At 39.4% G+C, this 19,706-nt stretch overlaps 3 protein-coding genes across 4 annotated transcripts in view; all 3 read left to right on the top strand.

The window, feature by feature from the left end:
- The window catches only part of LOC143718285 (NLR family CARD domain-containing protein 3-like), a 53,456-nt gene extending 48,676 nt beyond the window's left edge, over positions 1-4,780 (top strand). The window contains exon 7 of the mRNA XM_077209318.1: positions 4,026-4,780. Within this exon, the coding sequence (XP_077065433.1) occupies positions 4,026-4,702 (677 nt within the window). The 3' untranslated portion in view covers positions 4,703-4,780. The remainder of the gene's footprint in view (positions 1-4,025) is intronic.
- LOC143718332 (uncharacterized) overlaps positions 1-19,706 on the top strand; it is a 249,635-nt gene that overhangs the window by 172,470 nt on the left and 57,459 nt on the right. The gene's annotated exons all lie outside the window — the stretch shown is intronic.
- On the top strand, positions 11,947-17,257 carry LOC143718315 (E3 ubiquitin/ISG15 ligase TRIM25-like). Its single transcript, XM_077209372.1, has 6 exons — positions 11,947-13,229; positions 14,694-14,789; positions 14,875-15,108; positions 15,836-15,989; positions 16,140-16,187; positions 16,428-17,257. Exons 1-6 carry the CDS (start codon positions 12,657-12,659, stop codon positions 16,955-16,957), a joined length of 1,635 nt encoding a protein of 544 aa, XP_077065487.1. The 5' UTR covers positions 11,947-12,656; the 3' UTR covers positions 16,958-17,257.

The following is a 19,706-nucleotide window of genomic DNA, read 5'->3' as shown; positions in this document are numbered from 1 at the left end:
ACTTTCTTGTTTCTTAGTCGTTTAGTGAGGTTCTAATTTCTTACATCAGTGTTTGCAATGTGGCTAGCTAGGATTGTATTATCTGTGATTTCATTGTATAAAGTAGCACAGAACAGTAAAGTGTAATGGACAATTTTTAAAGCACTGTCTGGATTTTTGTTTTTTTTATAGAACTGTCTGCCATCACCGACCGTGATGATGACAACGTTGAGTTGCCGCCACCGCTGGGCTGCAGCTCTCCCGTGCCGTCGTGTAGCAGCTCTGGAGAAGCATCTTCAGAACGGGGTAAGACTTGGTGTGCAAATGGTCACATCATACACTATGCAAACACTGAGTTGTGTCTGTAATATACGGTCCTTCTCAAAAAATTAGCATATTGTGATAAAGTTCATTATTTTCCAAAATGTAATGATAAAAATTAAACTTTCATATATTTTAGATTCATTGCACACCAACTGAAATATTTCAGGTCTTTTATTGTTTTAATACTGATGATTTTGGCATACAGCTCATGAAAACCCAAAATTCCTGTCTCAAAAAATTAGCATATCATGAAAAGGGTCTCTAAACAAGCTATTAACCTAATCATCTGAATCAACTAATTAACTCTAAACACCTGCAAAAGATTCCTGAGGCTTTTAAAAACTCCCAGCCTGTTTCATTACTCAAAACCGCAATCATGGGTAAGACTGCCGACCTGACTGCTGTCCAGAAGGCCATCATTGACACCCTCAAGCAAGAGGGTAAGACAGAAAGAAATTTCTGAACAAATAGGCTGTTCCCAGAGTGCTGTGTCAAGGCACCTCAGTGGGAAGTCTGTGGGAAGGAAAAGGTGTGGCAAAAAACGTTGCACAACGAGAAGAGGTGACCGGACCCTGAGGAAGATTGTGGAGAAGGACCGATTCCAGACCTTGGGGACCTGCGGAAGCAGTGGACTGAGTCTGGAGTAGAAACATCCAGAGCCACCGTGCACAGGCGTGTGCAGGAAATGGGATACAGGTGCCGCATTCCCCAGGTCAAGCCACTTTTGAACCAGAAACAGCGGCAGAAGCGCCTGACCTGGGCTACAGAGAAGCAACACTGGACTGTTGCTCAGTTTTGCATGTCATTCGGAAATCAAGGTGCCAGAGTCTGGAGGAAGACTGGGGAGAAGGAAATGCCAAAATGCCTGAAGTCCAGTGTCAAGTACCAACAGTCAGTGATGGTCTGGGGTGCCATGTCAACTGCTGGTGTTGGTCCACTGTGTTTTATCAAGGGCAGGGTCAATGCAGCTAGCTATCAGGAGATTTTGGAGCACTTCATGCTTCCATCTGCTGAAAAGCTTTATGGAGATGAAGATTTCAGTTTTCAGCACGACCTGGCACCTGCTCACAGTGCCAAAACCATTGGTAAATGGTTTACTGACCATGGTATTACTGTGCTCAATTGGCCTGCCAACTCTCCTGACCTGAACCCCATAGAGAATCTGTGGGATATTGTGAAGAGAAAGTTGAGAGACGCAAGACCCAACACTCTGGATGAGCTTAAGGCCGCTATCGAAGCATCCTGGGCCTCCATAACACCTCAGCAGTGCCACAGGCTGATTGCCTCCATGCCACGCCGCATTGAAGCAGTCATTTCTGCAAAAGGATTCCCGACCAAGTATTGAGTGCATAACTGAACATAATTATTTGAAGGTTGACTTTTTTTTTTTGTATTAAAAACACTGCTTTTATTGGTCGGATGAAATATGCTAATTTTTTGAGATAGGAATTTTGGGTTTTCATGAGCTGTATGCCAAAATCATCAGTATTAAAACAATAAAAGACCTGAAATATTTCAGTTGGTGTGCAATGAATCTAAAATATATGAAAGTTTAATTTTTATCATTACATTATGGAAAATAATGAACTTTATCACAATATGCTAATTTTTTTAGAAGGACCTGTATATATATATACAAATACATACTGTATATTACTATATATTATCAGGTACTGAAATGTTTAAATTGTTCCTTCATTTAAAGTGATAGTTCACCCTAGGTGAACTAACCCTTTAACTTAATGAACAGCAATACAAAATGCTTTGATATGTAAGAATTACATTTTATTACCTTAGACAAAAAGCAAAAGTCTAGAAAATACTTTTAAAAAGTTTAAAATAGAATATAAAGTCAATCTGACATTACCTTTAGCTATATACAATATAATGTTGATGCTTTTTTATGGACATGAGCAAAATCTGAAGTGATAGTGATGTAGTATGATGCTATACATATTTTTTATACAACTAAGTGCAACGTTCAACTTGGATGCTGGAAAGGTGGAGATTGAAATCATAACATTGCTAAATGACCTCCACCTCAAAGCCTACCAGACTGCACCAAACTTTTGGTGCCTTGTCGACACAGAAGTATAGTGGAGTATGCACAGCAGCTAAGAAGGTTGCTAGCCTGTTTGGTTCAACCTATCTCTGTGAATCAGCATTTTCTGACATGAACTTCATCAAGAACAAACACAGAACACGCCTCACTGATGCACATCTAAAAGACTCACTCACAGTTGCAGTGTCAAGTTACACACCAGATTACAATGCACTGGTGAACAGTCTCCCCACTAGGGAAAGAAACAGATACCAGATGTTGTCAGTGGCAACATGGAGGTGCCATGGCGAAGTTGAATTTTGAATATTGAAGAATTGTGTTCAATTTAAAAGTGTGTTAAAAAATTCAGCAGATTTGGTCATTAGTTCAAAATGTGACAGGATTTATTTAAAAGTAAGTTGATTTTTCTAACAATACATTATTAATAACTTTTTTCAACATAGTTCACAATTTGCTAAAAGGGTTTGTAAGTGGCTAGTGAAAATGGGACATCCAATGAAATGTAGTGATGTAAGTGATCATCTGAAAATGTAACAATTACTGAGATTAAAGTGCTGAATATTGATATCTGTTTCCCACCTTATTTTCATTGTTGAGAAATCATTAACGTGAAAAGTGTCTTCACATAGATGAGTATAATTAATCATTATTAATAATGCATAACGAAAGGCAAGCTGAGCAATTTTTTTATTTCAGAATTGCGTATCAAACTGGTAGCCCTTCATATGACTCGGTACCCATGAAGTAGCTCTCAGTTTCAAAAAGATTGGGGTTTAGAGACTGCAGAAGTCATAAAATGTTGCATTTTCATTTGAATTTGGGGAAACCACTTGAAACCATTTGTTGTGTTGAGCTATTACAATTACTATTGTTTGATTTGTTTTTTGCAAACAGCTGAAAATCTGTAAATTTTGCCAATAAATAATTTCAATTGCAACTGTATATAGTCACAAGTGCTAAGTATGCAAATCTAAACTAATTTAGTAGTCCAGTTTTCTTTCTGTTGAGACTTCGACACAAATGTAAATGTAGGGCAGGTTATTGATGAAGTGTGGAGGTGATGAGCTTTGATTTCTGTTTTCTGTAGAGTTTCCAGTCTCTCTCAGCTCCTCCTGAATATACAGACGTAAATGACAATCCCTTCAGTTCTCTCTCCTCTTTTGATGGCGTGAGAGAATCTGTCCTTCAGCTGAGAGACAAACTGGAGGATTTCTGCAAAGAGGAGCTGAAGATCTCTGACAGAGGTAAAGTCCTGGAGATTCTGCTCTCAGAAATTATCCTCCATCATCTCAAATCATGTAGAAGATGACTGATACAGGGATCATTTTCTCTTGACATGATAATCACACTCTTCATGTCTGTTGATTTCCACAGTCACTTCCACCAACATTGTTCCCAAGACCAGAAACGACTTCCTACCATGTAAGTCACTAAGAAAACAAGCAGAAAAACTCTGGGTGTGTTCATGTTCTTTCCGCAGGAGGTGAAAGAAAACACGACAGAAAAGTTTTAAAGTTGATCATGTAAATGATGATTTGCACAGGATATCTGGTAAATTGTACTGTGACACTGCTGATATATTGAACATGAAAAGTTCAGATATATTAAAAGATCAGACAGATTGCTAATTCCTGATTCTGATATGTTTTCTCTCCATCAGATTCCCATCAGTTCACTCTGGATCTGAACACAGTGAATACACTTCTCTGTCTGTCTGTGAGTAACAGAGTGATTAGATTCACGAACACAGTCCAGCCATATCTTGATCATCCAGACAGATTTGATGATGTGTGGCAGGTGATGTGTAGAGAGAGTGTGTGTGGACGCTGTTACTGGGAGATTGAGTGGAGTGGGAGATGTGTGTTTATATCAGTGGCATATAAGAGCATCAGCAGGAAGGGACGGAGTGATGAGTGTCGGTTCCGATCGAATGATCAGTCCTGGTGTTTGCTCTGCTCTCCCTCCAGTTACTCATTCAAACACAACATAAATACTGAAATCACTGTAGAGCCCATCAGCAAGAGAATAGGAGTGTTTGTGGATTACAGGAGAATAGGAGTGTTTGTGGATTACAGGAGAATAGGAGTGTTTGTGGATTACAGGAGAATAGGAGTGTTTGTGGATTACAGGAGAATAGGAGTGTTTGTGGATTACAGGAGAATAGGAGTGTTTGTGGATTACAGGAGAATAGGAGTGTATGTGGATCACAGTGCAGGAACTCTGTCCTTTTACAGCGTCTCTGACACAATGAGCCTCATACACACAGTCCAGACCACATTCACTGACACACTCTATCCTGGGTTTGGAGTTTATTATGGATCAGTGAAACTGTGTTAATGAATCAGAATAGACTGTAGAGCTAAATATTGTATTATATTGAATGTTGTTTAATGGAAAATAAAAAGATAATCTTTACGTGGCTTCCAAGTTTTTAACAATGGGATGGGCAACTTACGTCCTGGTCCACTGTCCTACAGATGCCTTGTCCAAAGACTTGTGGTCTTGGCCACTTGAGAGCGCGTGTACGCGAAAGGAAGTATGTGCGCAAGACTGTCCCATGTCTTAAAAATGCCAAAGCGCAGTGCATTTAATGCACACTAAGCCCACACTATCTTGAATACCACTTCGGAGCGGTATTTGAGGCTAAGCGTATCCCATCATGGATTATGTTTGGAAAATGATGTGCCCCGAAATCGCGACATGTTGAAGAAAACATTCTACTGTAATTTAAAATAATTAGATAAATTTAATTTGGTAGTAAAAACAAAGTGTTGCACGTTTTATTGGTGCAAAGATTAGTATGGTATGTGTAGGCCTATTTTGTACAACATTTGCAACTGTTTTTATCACTTAATTAGAAGCACCACAATTTTTAATTTGTCTCTTCTGTCAGTTACATAGCGACTACTGAACAGGCATGTAGAAGTTTATTTTAAAATGCAAAGTATTGAAAATACAATAAATAAAAGCTCTGTAAACACTAGCATTTTTTGCAATACTATAAGTGTGTCCCATCGAGTGATGAAAAGTTCTACACACATGCAGTCTTTACACCTACTCGAACACTTGAGCCAAATAGAGGAAATGTCATACAAGTTGACAAGTGGTCTAGAGCAAAGACCGCAAGTGTGGGTATTTGGACAAGGCAAGAGTTTAGCTTCAACCCCAATCAAACACACCTGAAACAAGCTAATCGAGGTCTTCAAGATAACTAGGCTGTATACTAAGTTACAGGCAGGTGAATTTTTTCAGGGTTGGAGCTAAAGTCTGCTGGACAGTGACCCTCCAGGACCGAAGCTGCCATCTCTGAGTTAGACATTACCGATAAGATCAAAGGCAGACCATATGATCATTTCTATTTAATCCTTATAGAAGAAGGATTTGTTACTTTTCAGTATGTATCTGTTATTTCATAGCAGGATTTATATGTAATAACACTATGTTTGTAAATCAATTCTCAATAAAGGATATCTGAGTTTAATAAACTCGAATTTTAATTAAAGGGATAGTTCACGCAAAAATGAAAATTCTGTCAGTAATTACTCTCCCTCATGTTGTTCCAACCCCGTAAGACCTTCGTTCATCTTCGGAATTAAGATATTTTTTATTAAATCTGAGAGCTGGATCACTCCTCCATAGGCTTCTTAAGGGATTGACACTTGTTCCCCGAAAAGTTATTAAAGACATTGTTAAAATCGTCCAAGTGACTACAGTGGCTCAATCTTAAGTTTATCAAACGGCGAGAATACTTTTTGTGCACAAAAAAAAACGAAAATAACGACTTTATTTCAACTATTCATTTCCTTCTCTGTGGGCCTCGAGTCAGTTCACTAGTGTAATAGCGTAGTCCTTCTGTTGTTGTACGTCACACGCATCACCCACATGACCAGCGTCGACCAATAGTGAGCCTACCTGTGACGTAGCTCTACGCAATCACACTACGTTAACTGACTAGAGCCCCACAGAGAAGGAAATGAATAATTGAAATAAAGTTGTTATTTTTGTTTGTTTTTGCGAACAAAAAGTATTCTCGTCGCTTGATAAACTTAAGATTGATCCACTGTAGTCACTTGGACTATTTTAACGATGTCTTTAATAACTTTTCGGGGCCGGCAAGTTTCAATCCCTTATAAGCCTATGGAGGAGTGATCCAGCTCTCAGATTTAATCAAAAATACCTTAATTTGTGTTCCGAAGATGAACGAAGGTCTTGTGGGGTTGGAACAACATGAGGGTGAGTAATTACTGACAGAACTTTCATTTTTGGGTGAACTACACCTTTAAGATAGCTCAGGGACATGTTAACAAGATTTCATTATTATATCATTAGATTAAATTATTTTAAAATATTTTAATGTAAGTTTACCATTCAGACGGTCACTGTAATCCTTTACAGGCCTTTTTATTTAAAGGGACTGTAAGTAACTTTTTTAGGTAATGTATAATCTAAAATCAATATTTTTATTCATAAATATGTCCCCAATGGTGTACAAATACCTCTGCCAATTATCTGATTTATCCTCGTAAACGAAGAATTTATTATATTTATATACATGGAACGGGTAAGTCCAAGGAGGCTTGCATGTATTTCCGCCATCTTGAAAAACTATAATAGCAGAGAGGGACAAGTACGCCAACGCGTTTTCGTTCAGAGCCAGCCTGACGTAACTGAAAGCAGCAGAAACGGAGGAGCGGAGCAGTGAGAGGCGCTTGTCACTTTTTATTTTTAATGGCGGACCATACCTATGCCGAGCCACTGGATAAGAAATCCTCTTCGCCAAAACAGACCAAAAATAATCGTAAAAGGAAACGTGACCGGAGGATACAAAAAACACGAGTGAATGTCGGGATTGCTTTTTCCCGGTGGAAAGAGCTAATGCAGGAAAGAATTCAAAAGAGATGCTGAAGTTGCCTGCTTTCTCCTCGACAGGTAAGTCAATGTTACAGTCTTAATTACAAGGTTTTTTTTAATTGCTTGGTTGTTTTGTGATAAGGTGAGAAGGACGACCCAAAGGCGAAATGCAGCAGTACAGTCTTTAATTAACAGAAAAATGCTGTCCAGAGGATTTAGAACTGAAAGTACAATCTTAAGTGTAACTGAGAGTCCTCCAACGGAGCAGGGATGACAGAAAGCAAATATGGGTTCCCCGTGCTGACAGCAGAACGGTCACGGTGGTAGACAACACTGGAGCGGTGCCAGTCAACCCAGGTACTCACAGGAGGTCAGGGAACACCAGATAATGTAGGACGGGTGCCGGGTAGGAACTCTGTAACAAGCACAACTTAGTGGCAAACACAGTGTGGCTGAACAAACTCCGCGGAACACTCCAAGTTCCAGGACAGGACAGGACAAGACAAGACAGGAATGATAGGTAAGTGCACAGAAACTCCATACACATTACTCACAAAATAATCTGGCAAAGAGACAGGGGAAAGCAGGGGTAAAAGATGCAGAGATAATTAGAGAAAGAGAGAACAGGTGTGGAAAGGATGACATGCTAACGAGTAGAGAGTGGAGACAGCTGGGAGTGATGAGAGAGATGTGTGAGCGTAATGAATGAGTGAGATGCGTGCGTGATGAATGGTGTGGTAATCAGCGAATGTACATGTATGTGTCCAGAAGGGGGAGACAGAGTAAAGGGAAAGAAATACAGGATCATGACATGTTTACTTTATTATATAGACAGAATAACATTTACAGTTAAAAGTTAAACAGGCTCTTGAATAGCAGCTATTGAGTAAAGTAGAGAAGGCGCTAAAAAAGTTTGCTTTTGTAAGCTATAAATTCGATACAAATATTTTAATAGAGCATATGATTGTTCTTGCATTGTTTGCATAGCTAATTCTACTTCAATTTTTATGTTATCTGATATTTTCGGTTATTTATCATTTATACTGTGACCTCACATTGAATAATACAGACGCATAAATTCTGTATGTAGCTCTTGTAGCTGCCGGGCATCTTTATCGTCGTTGTATTGACTCTCACTCTCCTCCTCTTCCTCGTCGTCCACCTCCTCGCCTAGATCCCACTGATCCACTGCCTCTCTGTCCTCTTCCTCTACTTCTTCCTCTCCCTACTGTTGAATCATCTAATGATGATATCTAACTAGGGCTGACTTCTAATAGTCGAGGATTCAAGGATTCGATTCGGAGAGGTCTGATTCGACTATGAAGCTCATAGTCGAATAGTAGGGAAGTGTTATGTAACCAATAGGGGTGTGAGTTATTATATAACGTGAGACCGACGGTTATAGTTGATCACCGTCATTAGAACTCTATAACCGCCAAAACCGTGCTATTAAAATATTTTTTACAAACATTTTTTTATCATAGAGAATTTTTAAATAGTAATATCATCTTACGAGGGAAACGGAGGCGGAGTTAGTGTTGCTTCGGAAGCTGAGTGCTGGAGATGATTCGGGAGAGGTCTGTGCACCTTTACCGATCAGAGCGCGCACTGACACGGAGTAAAGCCTTGTTTATACCAGACGCGTCCGCACAAGAGTGAAGGTGGGCGCGGCAAAAAATGACGCGTTGGGTGCGCAAGACCGGCAAGACCCCATTTCACTTGGCTGTGTGCACGGCTTTTTTTGTAACAGCGCGTGACGCCGCATCCGAGGATGAACGACTTCAAGCCGAATCTGCTCGAGCATGTACGTCTCACCGCACCGGCACGCAATTTGCGCGTCTAAATTGCAAAGTTCATTGCAAAGTTTTTTTGTTAAGGTTTTGTTTACTGTGTGTGATTTATTTAAAACAAAGCACGTTCATTGCAAAGTTTTTTTTGTTTTTTTTGTTAAGGATTCATTTAATGGAAAGCACATTCACTTCTAGTTGTCTTGCTGTTCATTTTAAATAAACGTAGAGCGAGTTGTCCTATAACAGACGAACAGTTATTCAACCGAACGTCTAGCTGCTATCTAAAAAAGAAAAAAAGAAAAAAAAAAAGGTTCGACTATCAGTCGACTACGGCAAAATCTAACGAATCAGATTCGACTATGAAAATCCTTAGTCGAAAACACCCCTAAAATCACAAATGCTCTGTATTTGGTATTATAATTTTGATAATTTCACATTACATTACATCTTTTTTTCTCATTTGAATGTGTTTTCTGTATGTTAATTTATATGATTTTTTTAAACGTGTAACAGGACTTTTATTTTGGTGTGTTGATATTACGTCATAAGGCATCTGATAATCAAATAGTAAATGAAGAGTAAAACTAATTCATCCATAATCAGGATTAAAAGTTTAATAAAGAAACATAAAGTGAACATTTAAAATTACTTCTGATACAATTAAATTCTCTCTTCCCAACTTGTTCCACAGACACAAGAGAAAACGATGGATGATGACCAGTGATTTGTTGAATAAGAAATGTACAGGAATGAGGTGAGCAGGGTAGTGGAGTCCAAAGTGTGATCTTGGCGAATACACAGAGGAAAGGAAGACGCTAGAGATACATGGTGAAACGAGGGAGGGAGCGCTGGCTGGTGTCCTGGAGTCCACCCCCGGAGGGTCACCAGGGACCGCTGACTACAGTACGGTACCGGCAGTTCGGGAGTCCGGTTGATGGCCAGGACGGAGATGGACCTTCGGGCTGCCGTGGCAAAGACAGTCTGGCCACTTTGGCAGAACCAAACCTTTACCATAACTGGCCACGAGGCCGCGGGACAAGGCCATGTTTGGCTACACTGTCACAGTGGACCACGCTGAACGTGTATCGTACGCTTTTTTATTTTTTTTTACACAGCCACATAGAGACAAGGCCTCACTGGGACAGGCCACTGCCTGACATAGACGACAGTCCACTAGTCGCGCATGGACGATGACTCATTGGCCGGTAATGAGAATGAAATAGCATAACACCACCACCAGTAGTTGCATAGGCATTTACCTGATTTATTACTGGAGAGCTTGCTGAGCTTCAAGAATGGTTTTGAATCGGGTCTGCATATGATTTGGATGCGGAGGACAGACTATCTGCCCATGATCTTAATAGCTGGTGTAGAGATTCCTGGTTCAGCTGCAGTAGTAGCTGCCCCAATTCTGAAGAAATGGCCGGTATAGGGAGAGGGGGATAGACCGCAGCTTTAATAACGATAGATAAAGGAGTCCTGAGTCAGGCCTTAGAAGGAGGTGCTCCGAAGTTCTAGGCGGATTAAGAATTTTAAATCTAGATGTGAAGGGAAATATATATATTTTTTTTGAGTTTTAGGGTGACGCCGGAGCTTTGGCCGTCATTCTTAGAGTGCTAAAGAAGATTAAAGAAAATAGGTGAGAAGCATAATAGAAGAAAAGCACAGCAGGATCGAAATATTACATTTCTTGAGTTGAAATCCCCAGACACGTGAAGCCGTAAGAGCAGATAAAACACGGCTTTCAGCAGAATATGTATATAAAGAATAGGGATTATAGTAGGTAGAGATAATTAGTAATCGAGAAAGAGCAAGGTAATAGGCAGGTGTTTATCTGGAGGTGCTAGAGGATTTATCTATGCCTTTGATTTTACGTAAGGTTAGCAATCCTAATTCCCGAGTCTTTTCACTGCAAACTTTCATTCGTGCCCTTTTTTTTTTTTTTTTTTCTTCAGAAATAGCATAATCGTCTGACAGAAGATCTGCCTTATGATGGCAACTTTGCTTCATTAGCATAAGCAAAATACGTTTATAGACCACGTCAAGCCCCAAAAGACGCTGCGATGGCTATAGGAAACTTTGTGAAGCGCAGATGAAACGAAGCTTGAGTGAGCTTAATAATTTTATCTGGCCTTTATTGATCTGGGTATCCGAATCTGAGATCGAACATACACCCTTTGTCTAACCATATGTCATGGAATTTCTTAATGCTAATATCACAGACGAAACTGACTTAATGCGATGCTTACCTGAAGTAAGGTGACAGCGTCCCGTCAAGAAGATACTATCGATACCTCAATGATGCTTGATGATCCGTTGTTTTAAGCATAGAATACATTTCTCAGATATCCAGCATATGCCGGTTACACTTTATTTCGATAGTCACTTTAGACATTCTACTAACTATAAGTAACTTTTCAACTACATGTCATTTAACTGTCATTAGAGTATTAGTAGGCTGTAGTAGACTGGCAGTAGACTGTTAGGTTATGGTTAGGTGTTAGGGTTCGGGTTAGGAGAGCAAGTTGACTTGTAGTTGCCAAGTTACTTATAGTCAGTAGAATATCTGTTGGGGGATCAACAAAATAAAGTGTTAGCAGATAATAAGCATACAGGCTATTAATACTCTAATGAGAGTTAGTTGACATGTAGCTGCAAAGTTACTTATAGTTAGTAGAATGTCTAAAGTGGACTATCGAAATAAAGTGTTACCATATATATATATATATATATATAATATATATATAATTTTATTGAATGCATTTTTTTGCTAGTGGGTGCATGACACTATAGTTAATTTATGTAAGTGAGGATACTAAAATTAAGTAAACTTTGAAATATTATTCTAAAAAATTCTTCATACAGTGGACTACCAGTAAAATATATAAAAATGTGAGCCCAAAAAGGATTCAGAAACTTTGACCTGAGCATATTTTAAGTGTTTTTTCTTTATTTGCTAATGCAACCTTTTTACACCACAGATTGAACAAAATAAGGGCATTGCTTGGTAATTGGTTGGCCTAAATTGGTATTATTTAATTGTGTAGTTAAATTTAACAGCTGACAGATATTCAGCCTAATTCATTTATGAGACAGTCTGACAGAAGGATGGCCAAAACCATGGAAATATCAACTGATTTGATAAATCTGAATTCTTGTCATATTTTATTACCATTTTCTAAACTATAGGAAATAAACTCTGATAATGTGAGAAATGTTGAAGGTGTCTGAATAAACCTAGTTTTGACTATGTAATGTAACCGTGAGGGTAAAGCTGATGCAATTTCAGGGCGCCCTCTCTCTTTCGTGGGATGTCATAGCGATGAGAGGCACGGACCAGAGATTCTCTTTGTAAGAGGTGTTTGAAGGGTTTCTGTTATATTTTGATACAGAAACTGAGAGAAGCCGAGAGTAAATCACATGACAACTGCATCATCGTGTGGAAACTCTTTTATTAAGAAGAAAACCAAGCAGACAGAAACCCACTACACCAGGAGTCGGGAACCTGCTTTACAGATTTGCAGACACATGTTTTTCACACATCACTCAAACACAGAACCAGGAAACAGGAAACTCTTCAGTTCAGATAAACTGAAACTGAAGTGAAGTTGAGCTGTTGTGTGTTTGTGTCTCTGTATTCAAGCAGTAAAATGGCAGAAGCCAGGTTGTTTCAGGATGAGTTCCTGTGTTCAGTGTGTCTGGATCTCCTGAAGGATCCAGTGACCATTCCCTGTGGACACAGTTTCTGTAAGATCTGTATTACAGGCCGCTGGGATCAGGAGGATCAGAAGAGAGTCTACAGTTGCCCTCAGTGCAGACAGACCTTCAGTCAAAGACCTGCTTTAGCTAAAAACACCATGCTGGCTAAAGTGGTGGAGAAACTGAAGAAGCGTAAACTTCCTGCTGACTGTTACGCTGGAGCTGGAGATGTGCAGTGTGACGTCTGTACTGGAAGAAAACGCAAAGCCGTCAAGTCCTGTCTGGTGTGTCTGGACTCTTACTGTCAGAATCACCTTGAACAACATGAGAGTTTTGTTAAAAGAAAAAGACACAATCTGACTGATGCCACTGGACGACTGCAGGAGATGATCTGCCAAACACATGATAAACTCCTTGAGGTTTTCTGCCGCACTGACCAGAAGTGTATATGTGTGCTGTGTGTGATGAATGAACATAAAAAACATGACACTGTATCGGCTGCAGCTCAGAGGACAGAGAAACAGGTATGTATTTTAAAATAGACACTGATAAATTAAATTTGACACTATTTATACTGGCACCCATATGATCAGGTAACATCATTCACACTGCAGACGTCAGCAAAAATGAACAGAAGCTGCAAGTGGACTTTCACTGCTGAGTGTATTTGTGCTCCGCATTAAACTTAACAGAACATATGGAAAAATTTACCGTAAACATATTTACCACCACAAACTTTTGTAAAACGGACTTTGATGAAGTAACATAAAATAATGGAAATATTGACCGGTTGTTTACAAAATTTATCTCCGTCAAGTTAAATGCAATGGCAGACAAAAACACCGTAATCTGTAAATCTGTCTCAGTCCATATGAACTCGGTCGTTTATAGCTACACTTTAGGCTTTGGCTTCTGTTCTGTTTTCAAAATAAACTTTTGATGGAAAAGGGATGCCCGTCGTCATGTAAATTAGAATGACTGATTCCCCGATCAACATTTTATAACTGATGGTAGTTATTAACAGAAATACTGTTACTGTCCATCCCTCATTTCCGGTTGTCTACTGTAGGTGGAAGGTCTTTTAGTATTAATGCTCCTCAATTATGGAATTTGCTACCTCTTACACTACATAATACCCCATCTGTGGCTACTTTCAAGACCCAATTAAAAACATATCTATTTAACATGCATTTTGGATAATGTGACTATATGTATCCTATGTGACTGTAATGTATGTGTGGGCATCTAAATGTATTTGAAATGTACAATGTAAAGCGACTTTGAGCTATGGAAAGGCGCTATATAAATAAAACTTCTTCTACGCAGCAGAAACAGTCAGTGCAAAGCTTTACATCTGTGTCAGTTTCACTTTTATGATACTTATGCTTGCAGTGTAAAAGAGGCCTTATGCTTCATGTAAATTCATATACGATGGTGTAAACTAATCTATCATCCCTTTAATGAGTTTGAACCTACAGCCATTGGTTATTTATTCTACTGTTACTGGATTTAACTTTTAAAATGTTGATTTTGTCAAGGTGAGGGGAAGGGATGAAGCGAGGACTCAGTAAAGCAGAAGTTAAGAGCTTTTATTAGTTAGGCTTTTATTAGGGGGACGGGGGGCAAGATCAGCAACTGGACACGGCATGACTTGGTTAGGCAAATAGGATCTGGCAGGGCAGGACACAAGGGGAACACAACAAGACAGAGTGGACAAATGCTCATCCTGTGAACTCACATCAGAATACAAACACAAAGAGCATGAATGTCCGAATCCCGGCACAAAACCGAAACCAAATAAGACATGAGTGCCGGAATCCAAACAACACGCTTCAAACATGAAACAAGGCACACGGACAAGAGACCGTACGCTCACACAAAGACAAGACAATACAGGAGTGTTAGGGCTCTGGCACAAAACGAAGAATAAACTAGACCAAAGTGACAGCAGTTTAAACTGACATCTCTGTTACTGACTTGTGGTGCAGAAACAGCTGAAGGAGACGCAGAGGTCGTTCCAGCAGAGGATCCAGCAGAGAGAGAAATATCTTCAGCAGCTGAGAGAGGCTGTGGCGTCTCATAAGGTGAGTCTGAAGAAGAAGAGAAGTTTGAGACGTCTCAGTCAGGACTCACTGAAGACACTGTGTGATTGTGATGTGTGTGTAACAGCGCTCTGCACAGACAGCAGTGGAGGACAGTGAGAGGATCTTCACTGAGCTCATCCGCTCCATTGAGAGAAGCCGCTCTGAGGCGACACAGCGGATCAGAGATCAGGAAAAGACTGCAGTGAGTCGAGCTGAAGAACGACTGGAGCGACTGGAGCAGGAGATCAATGATCTGAGGAGGAGAGACGCTGAGCTGGAGCAGCTTTCACACACTAAAGATCACATCCATTTCCTGCAGGTAACAGAGATCTAGAAGAACAGGATCATAGTGGACTTGACCAAGAGTCTCACAGAGAAACATTTCATGAGAGCAGAATGAGCCACTGTCTGAAGTGTTGATCTGTGTGTTCGGTTATTATATAATCATCAGTCAGACTCTTCTTCTGCTCATCTTCTTTTGAAAGAGACGCACTTACAAATGCAGTTCAGCTCTGGAAATCTCTTAAGAAAACATATATATATATATATATATATATATATATATATATAGTTACAAGTGATCAGTATCAGTAAACCCATTTAGTAAATTGATTGTCCAGTTTTATTTCTGTTAAGACTTGAGCATTTCTCTCTCCTCAACACTCGCTGCCCGATCACTAACAAAAAAACATCACTCTATATTCACTCCATGTCAAAATTATTTTAGTGTGCTTTTAAATAATGCCAATCTCTAGACACACAATTCAAATCAATTTTATTTCACCGGTATTTTCACAATGTATTCATTGAAAAATAAATGGACAATCCTTAGAATAAGTAGAGAAATGTTGGATTATTTCTTCAATAATACAACAGTAGCATAGGATTTTTTCAATGAAACTTAGTGTTTTATTAAAAGTTAAATTAGCCCAAATTAAATTATTGTTTAGTAATAGTAAGATCAACAAGAGCCACACAAATCTGACAGTAGTGCAGGTTATTGATGAAGTGTGGAGGTGATGAGCTTTGATTTCTGTTTTCTGTAGAGTTTCCAGTCTCTCTCAGCTCCTCCTGAATCTACAGACGTAAATGACAATCCCTTCAGTTCTCTCTCCTCTTTTGATGGCGTGAGAGAATCTGTCCTTCAGCTGAGAGACAAACTGGAGGATTTCTGCAAAGAGAAGCAGATCTCTAACAGAGGTAAAGTCCTGGAGATTCTGCTCTCAGAAATTATCCTCCATCATCTCAAATCATGTAGAAGATCATATTAGAAATGTCTTAGGAACGGATGCAGGGATCATTTTCTCTTGACATGATAATCACACTCTTCATGTCTGTTGATTTCCACAGTCAATTTCACCAACATTGTTCCCAGAACCAGAAACGACTTCCTACAATGTAAGTCACTAAGAAAACAAGCAGAAAAACTCTGGGTGTGTTCATGTTCTTCCTGTAGAAGGTGAAAGAGAACATACAGAAGAGTTTTAGAGTTGATCATGTAAATGATGGTTTGCACAGGATATCTGGTAAACTGTACTGAGACATTACTGATATATTGCATATCATGAAGAGTTCAGATACATTAAAATATCTGACAGATTCATAATTCCTGATTCTGATGTGTTTTCTCTCCATCAGATTCCCATCAGTTCACTCTGGATCTGAATACAGTGAATAAACGCCTCCGTCTGTCTGAGAGTAACATAGTGATTACTAACATTAACACTGTACAGCCGTATCCTGATCATCCAGACAGATTTGATTATTATGAGCAGGTGCTGTGTAGAGAGAGTGTGTGTGGACGCTGTTACTGGGAGATTGAGTGGAGTGGAGATGTGCTTGGTGCTGTATATATATCAGTATCATATAAGAGCATCAGCAGGAAGGGATTGGGCAAAGAGTGTGTGTTTGGATATAATAATCAATCCTGGAGTTTGTCCTGCTCTCCCTCTAGTTACTCATTCAGACACAATAAGATAAAGACTGAACTCCCTGTAAAGCCCATCAGCAGGAGAATAGGAGTGTATGTGGATCACAGTGCAGGAACTCTGTCCTTCTACAGCGTCTCTGACACAATGAGCCTCATACACACAGTCCAGACCACATTCACTCACACACTTTATCCTGGGTTTGGGGTTTATATAGGATCATCAGTGAAACTGTTCTGATGAATCAGAATAGACTGTAGAACTAAATATTGTATTATATTGAATGTTTAATGGAAACTAATTTGTTCTTTACATGGCTTACAAGTTTTAACAAATAAACCTTGACCTTGGACTGTGTACCCCGTTTCTGATCGTTCTCTGCCTACCTCAACTTGGATTGTTACTGGACCTTGCTTCTCACCGCCTGCCCGTTGCAACAATAATTGCTTGTTATCTGGTTTGTCCCTGCCTTTTCTCCATTGCCCTGTGTGCTGGTGTTGATCCCTGCCTGTTTGACTACTCTAATAAAAGCTGCAATTGGATTCCCTTGAGTCTGCCATTTTCCTAACAGCTATAGAGAAAGTTGAACATGATCTAAAACAGCCACTAAAAAGACTCTTTACTGGAATTGATAACGTTCTATTGTTTTTATTGTGGCAAATTTTGACTTACTGTTGTAATTTATAATAGATAATCTGTTAAGGGAATAGATTTTTCACTAAAGATTTATAACACAATTATGGCATGTTGTAGCTATAGTTTCTAAATGTGTTGCTATTTTTCATAACAAATACTATAGATAAAAAATAAAAAAATAAAGAAAAGTGAACATTGGCATTAGCATGGTAATGAGGAGCCATCTTACTTGTAATTAAAACCTTATTGTAACAAATGCTATAGTTAAACAATTACAATAACTTATTTTTCTTAAGGCCAAGTAAGTTAGAATCAAGAGTTTTAAAGTCTGGACCTTCTTGATTTATTGACTAAATTGGTTTTCCCCAATGTGTAAAATGTGTTCTGCTTATAATGAAAGTGTGATGTAGTAGACCTTTGGCAGGTCCAACTGGGTCACCTCGAGTCTACTGCGGACGTGTTACAGTCTGAAAAATTTTTAACAAAATGATGGCTCAACCCGTAACACTCTTCAGAGTATGGTGGTATTTATTTACAAGTGCCCGAAAGTCCAAAAATCCAGCAATGTATACAAGTGTACGTTCCCGTAAAACAAAGTAACAACACAACAAAAATTAAACAACAAAGTAAATCAAAGAGATTAAACTAGATGAATATGTACACAAACTCATATTGTATCCACAACATACAAAATAATTATGGCTCACGACTCTGCAGTAGCACGTTGGCTCGAAGTCCTGTTCTGGAGTCTGGCTGCTGCTTTTAAAGGCCAGACTCCGCCCCTTTTCTTGGGGACCACCAGTAATAGGTACGTGTCATAAGGGGATATAGTATTAACCATTAAACAAAACAAATATATAACTCCACCTTATAACAAAACAAACTTTATACAAACTAATTTCAATAAACATAACATAATAAACTAGACAACCACAGATCAAATTACGGTTTGTCTTTTATTCTAAAACTTGAGTACCCCACATTTAGACACCATATGGTTTCACCGGGTTTCAGTCCACTGCGCCAGCGCGGCATAGTCCGATGACGTCATAACATAATTTGACGTCCGTAAAGAGCCCATGAGGTGGGTTGGGGAGGACAGACCCTGTGGTGCTAATGTGTCCAGGAGTCGAAATATCGTGAGTACATGTTCTGGGGAGATGTCAGAACATTCAAATCCAGTCAGAGTTGCACAAGGTGACATGGCTTTGGCTTTGCAGGAGATAGTAAAAATAATCACTCAGCAGGGTAAAGCTATTGGAGAACTCACTAAAGCAGTTTGTGAACTCACTGTACAAAAGGTTGGTTCAAGTGAGAGCCAGAGTGGAAAGCCCAAGGTCAAGCCCAAGTATACAGATGATGGCCAAACCATCTGTTTAAGGTGTGAAGGGGTGGAACATGTAGCTAGACAGTGTCCCGTACCACGTAGTTCCAAAGGCCAGTCCACTGCCATCACAAGTTTTACAGGGAACTGCAAAACTTGTGATGAACTGCTTTACAGGGAAACAGGGTCCCTCCGTTGCTGTTAGCTGAGCAATGCGAGGAAAACCAGAAGCCTCAAGATGTAGCACATTAACAAAAGAACGGTTCTTGGAGCGTGCAGTTGGCAAGTGCCCTGAAGTTGAAATTCACATTGATGGTGTTCCAGTTAGGTGTCTTCTAGACACAGGAAGTAATGTGAGTACCCTAACAGAAAGCTTCTTCAGAGACAACCTCCACAGAAAGCTTCTTCAGAGACAACCTCCACAGAGAAGACAAGGACCTTCACTGGACCTCTGAGTGGCTAACTGCAGCGAACAAGCTACCCCTGCCATACCTATGGTAGGCAAGGCAAGTTTATTTATATAGCACATTTCATACACAATGGTAATTCAAAGTGCTTTACATAGAAGAAATTAAAATAATCAAAAGAAATCAGAATAATTAAAACAGTTTAGAATAAAAGATAAAATACAGAAATAATCAAATGAAATCAGAATAATTAAAACATAAAATAAAATACAGTGCAAAAAGTCGGACGAACAGTGGCACAGTGCTCATTCAGTAAATGCACAGTTAAACAGATGTGTTTTGAGTCTGGATTTGAATGTGACTACTGTAGGAGCACATCTGATCTCTTCTGGAAGCTGGTTCCAGCTGCGGCTGGCATAGTAGCTAAAAGCAGACTCGCCATGCTTAGAGTGAACCCTTGGTATTTCTAGCCGATGTGATCCTAGTGATCTGAGTGATCTGTTGGGTTTATATTCACTGAGCATATCTGCAATGTATTGAGGTCCTAGGCCCTTGAATGATTTATATACCAGTAATAATACTTTAAAATCAATCCTAAATGTAACTGGCAGCCAGTGTAAAG

The sequence above is a fragment of the Siphateles boraxobius genome, unplaced genomic scaffold (assembly GCF_051911475.1).
Source record: "Siphateles boraxobius isolate OS27281-9 unplaced genomic scaffold, OSU_SipBor_1 61, whole genome shotgun sequence".
Classification (NCBI taxonomy): domain Eukaryota; kingdom Metazoa; phylum Chordata; class Actinopteri; order Cypriniformes; family Leuciscidae; genus Siphateles; species Siphateles boraxobius.
Note: the sequence above shows the minus strand (reverse complement) of the source record. Positions and strands in the feature narration are given on the sequence as shown.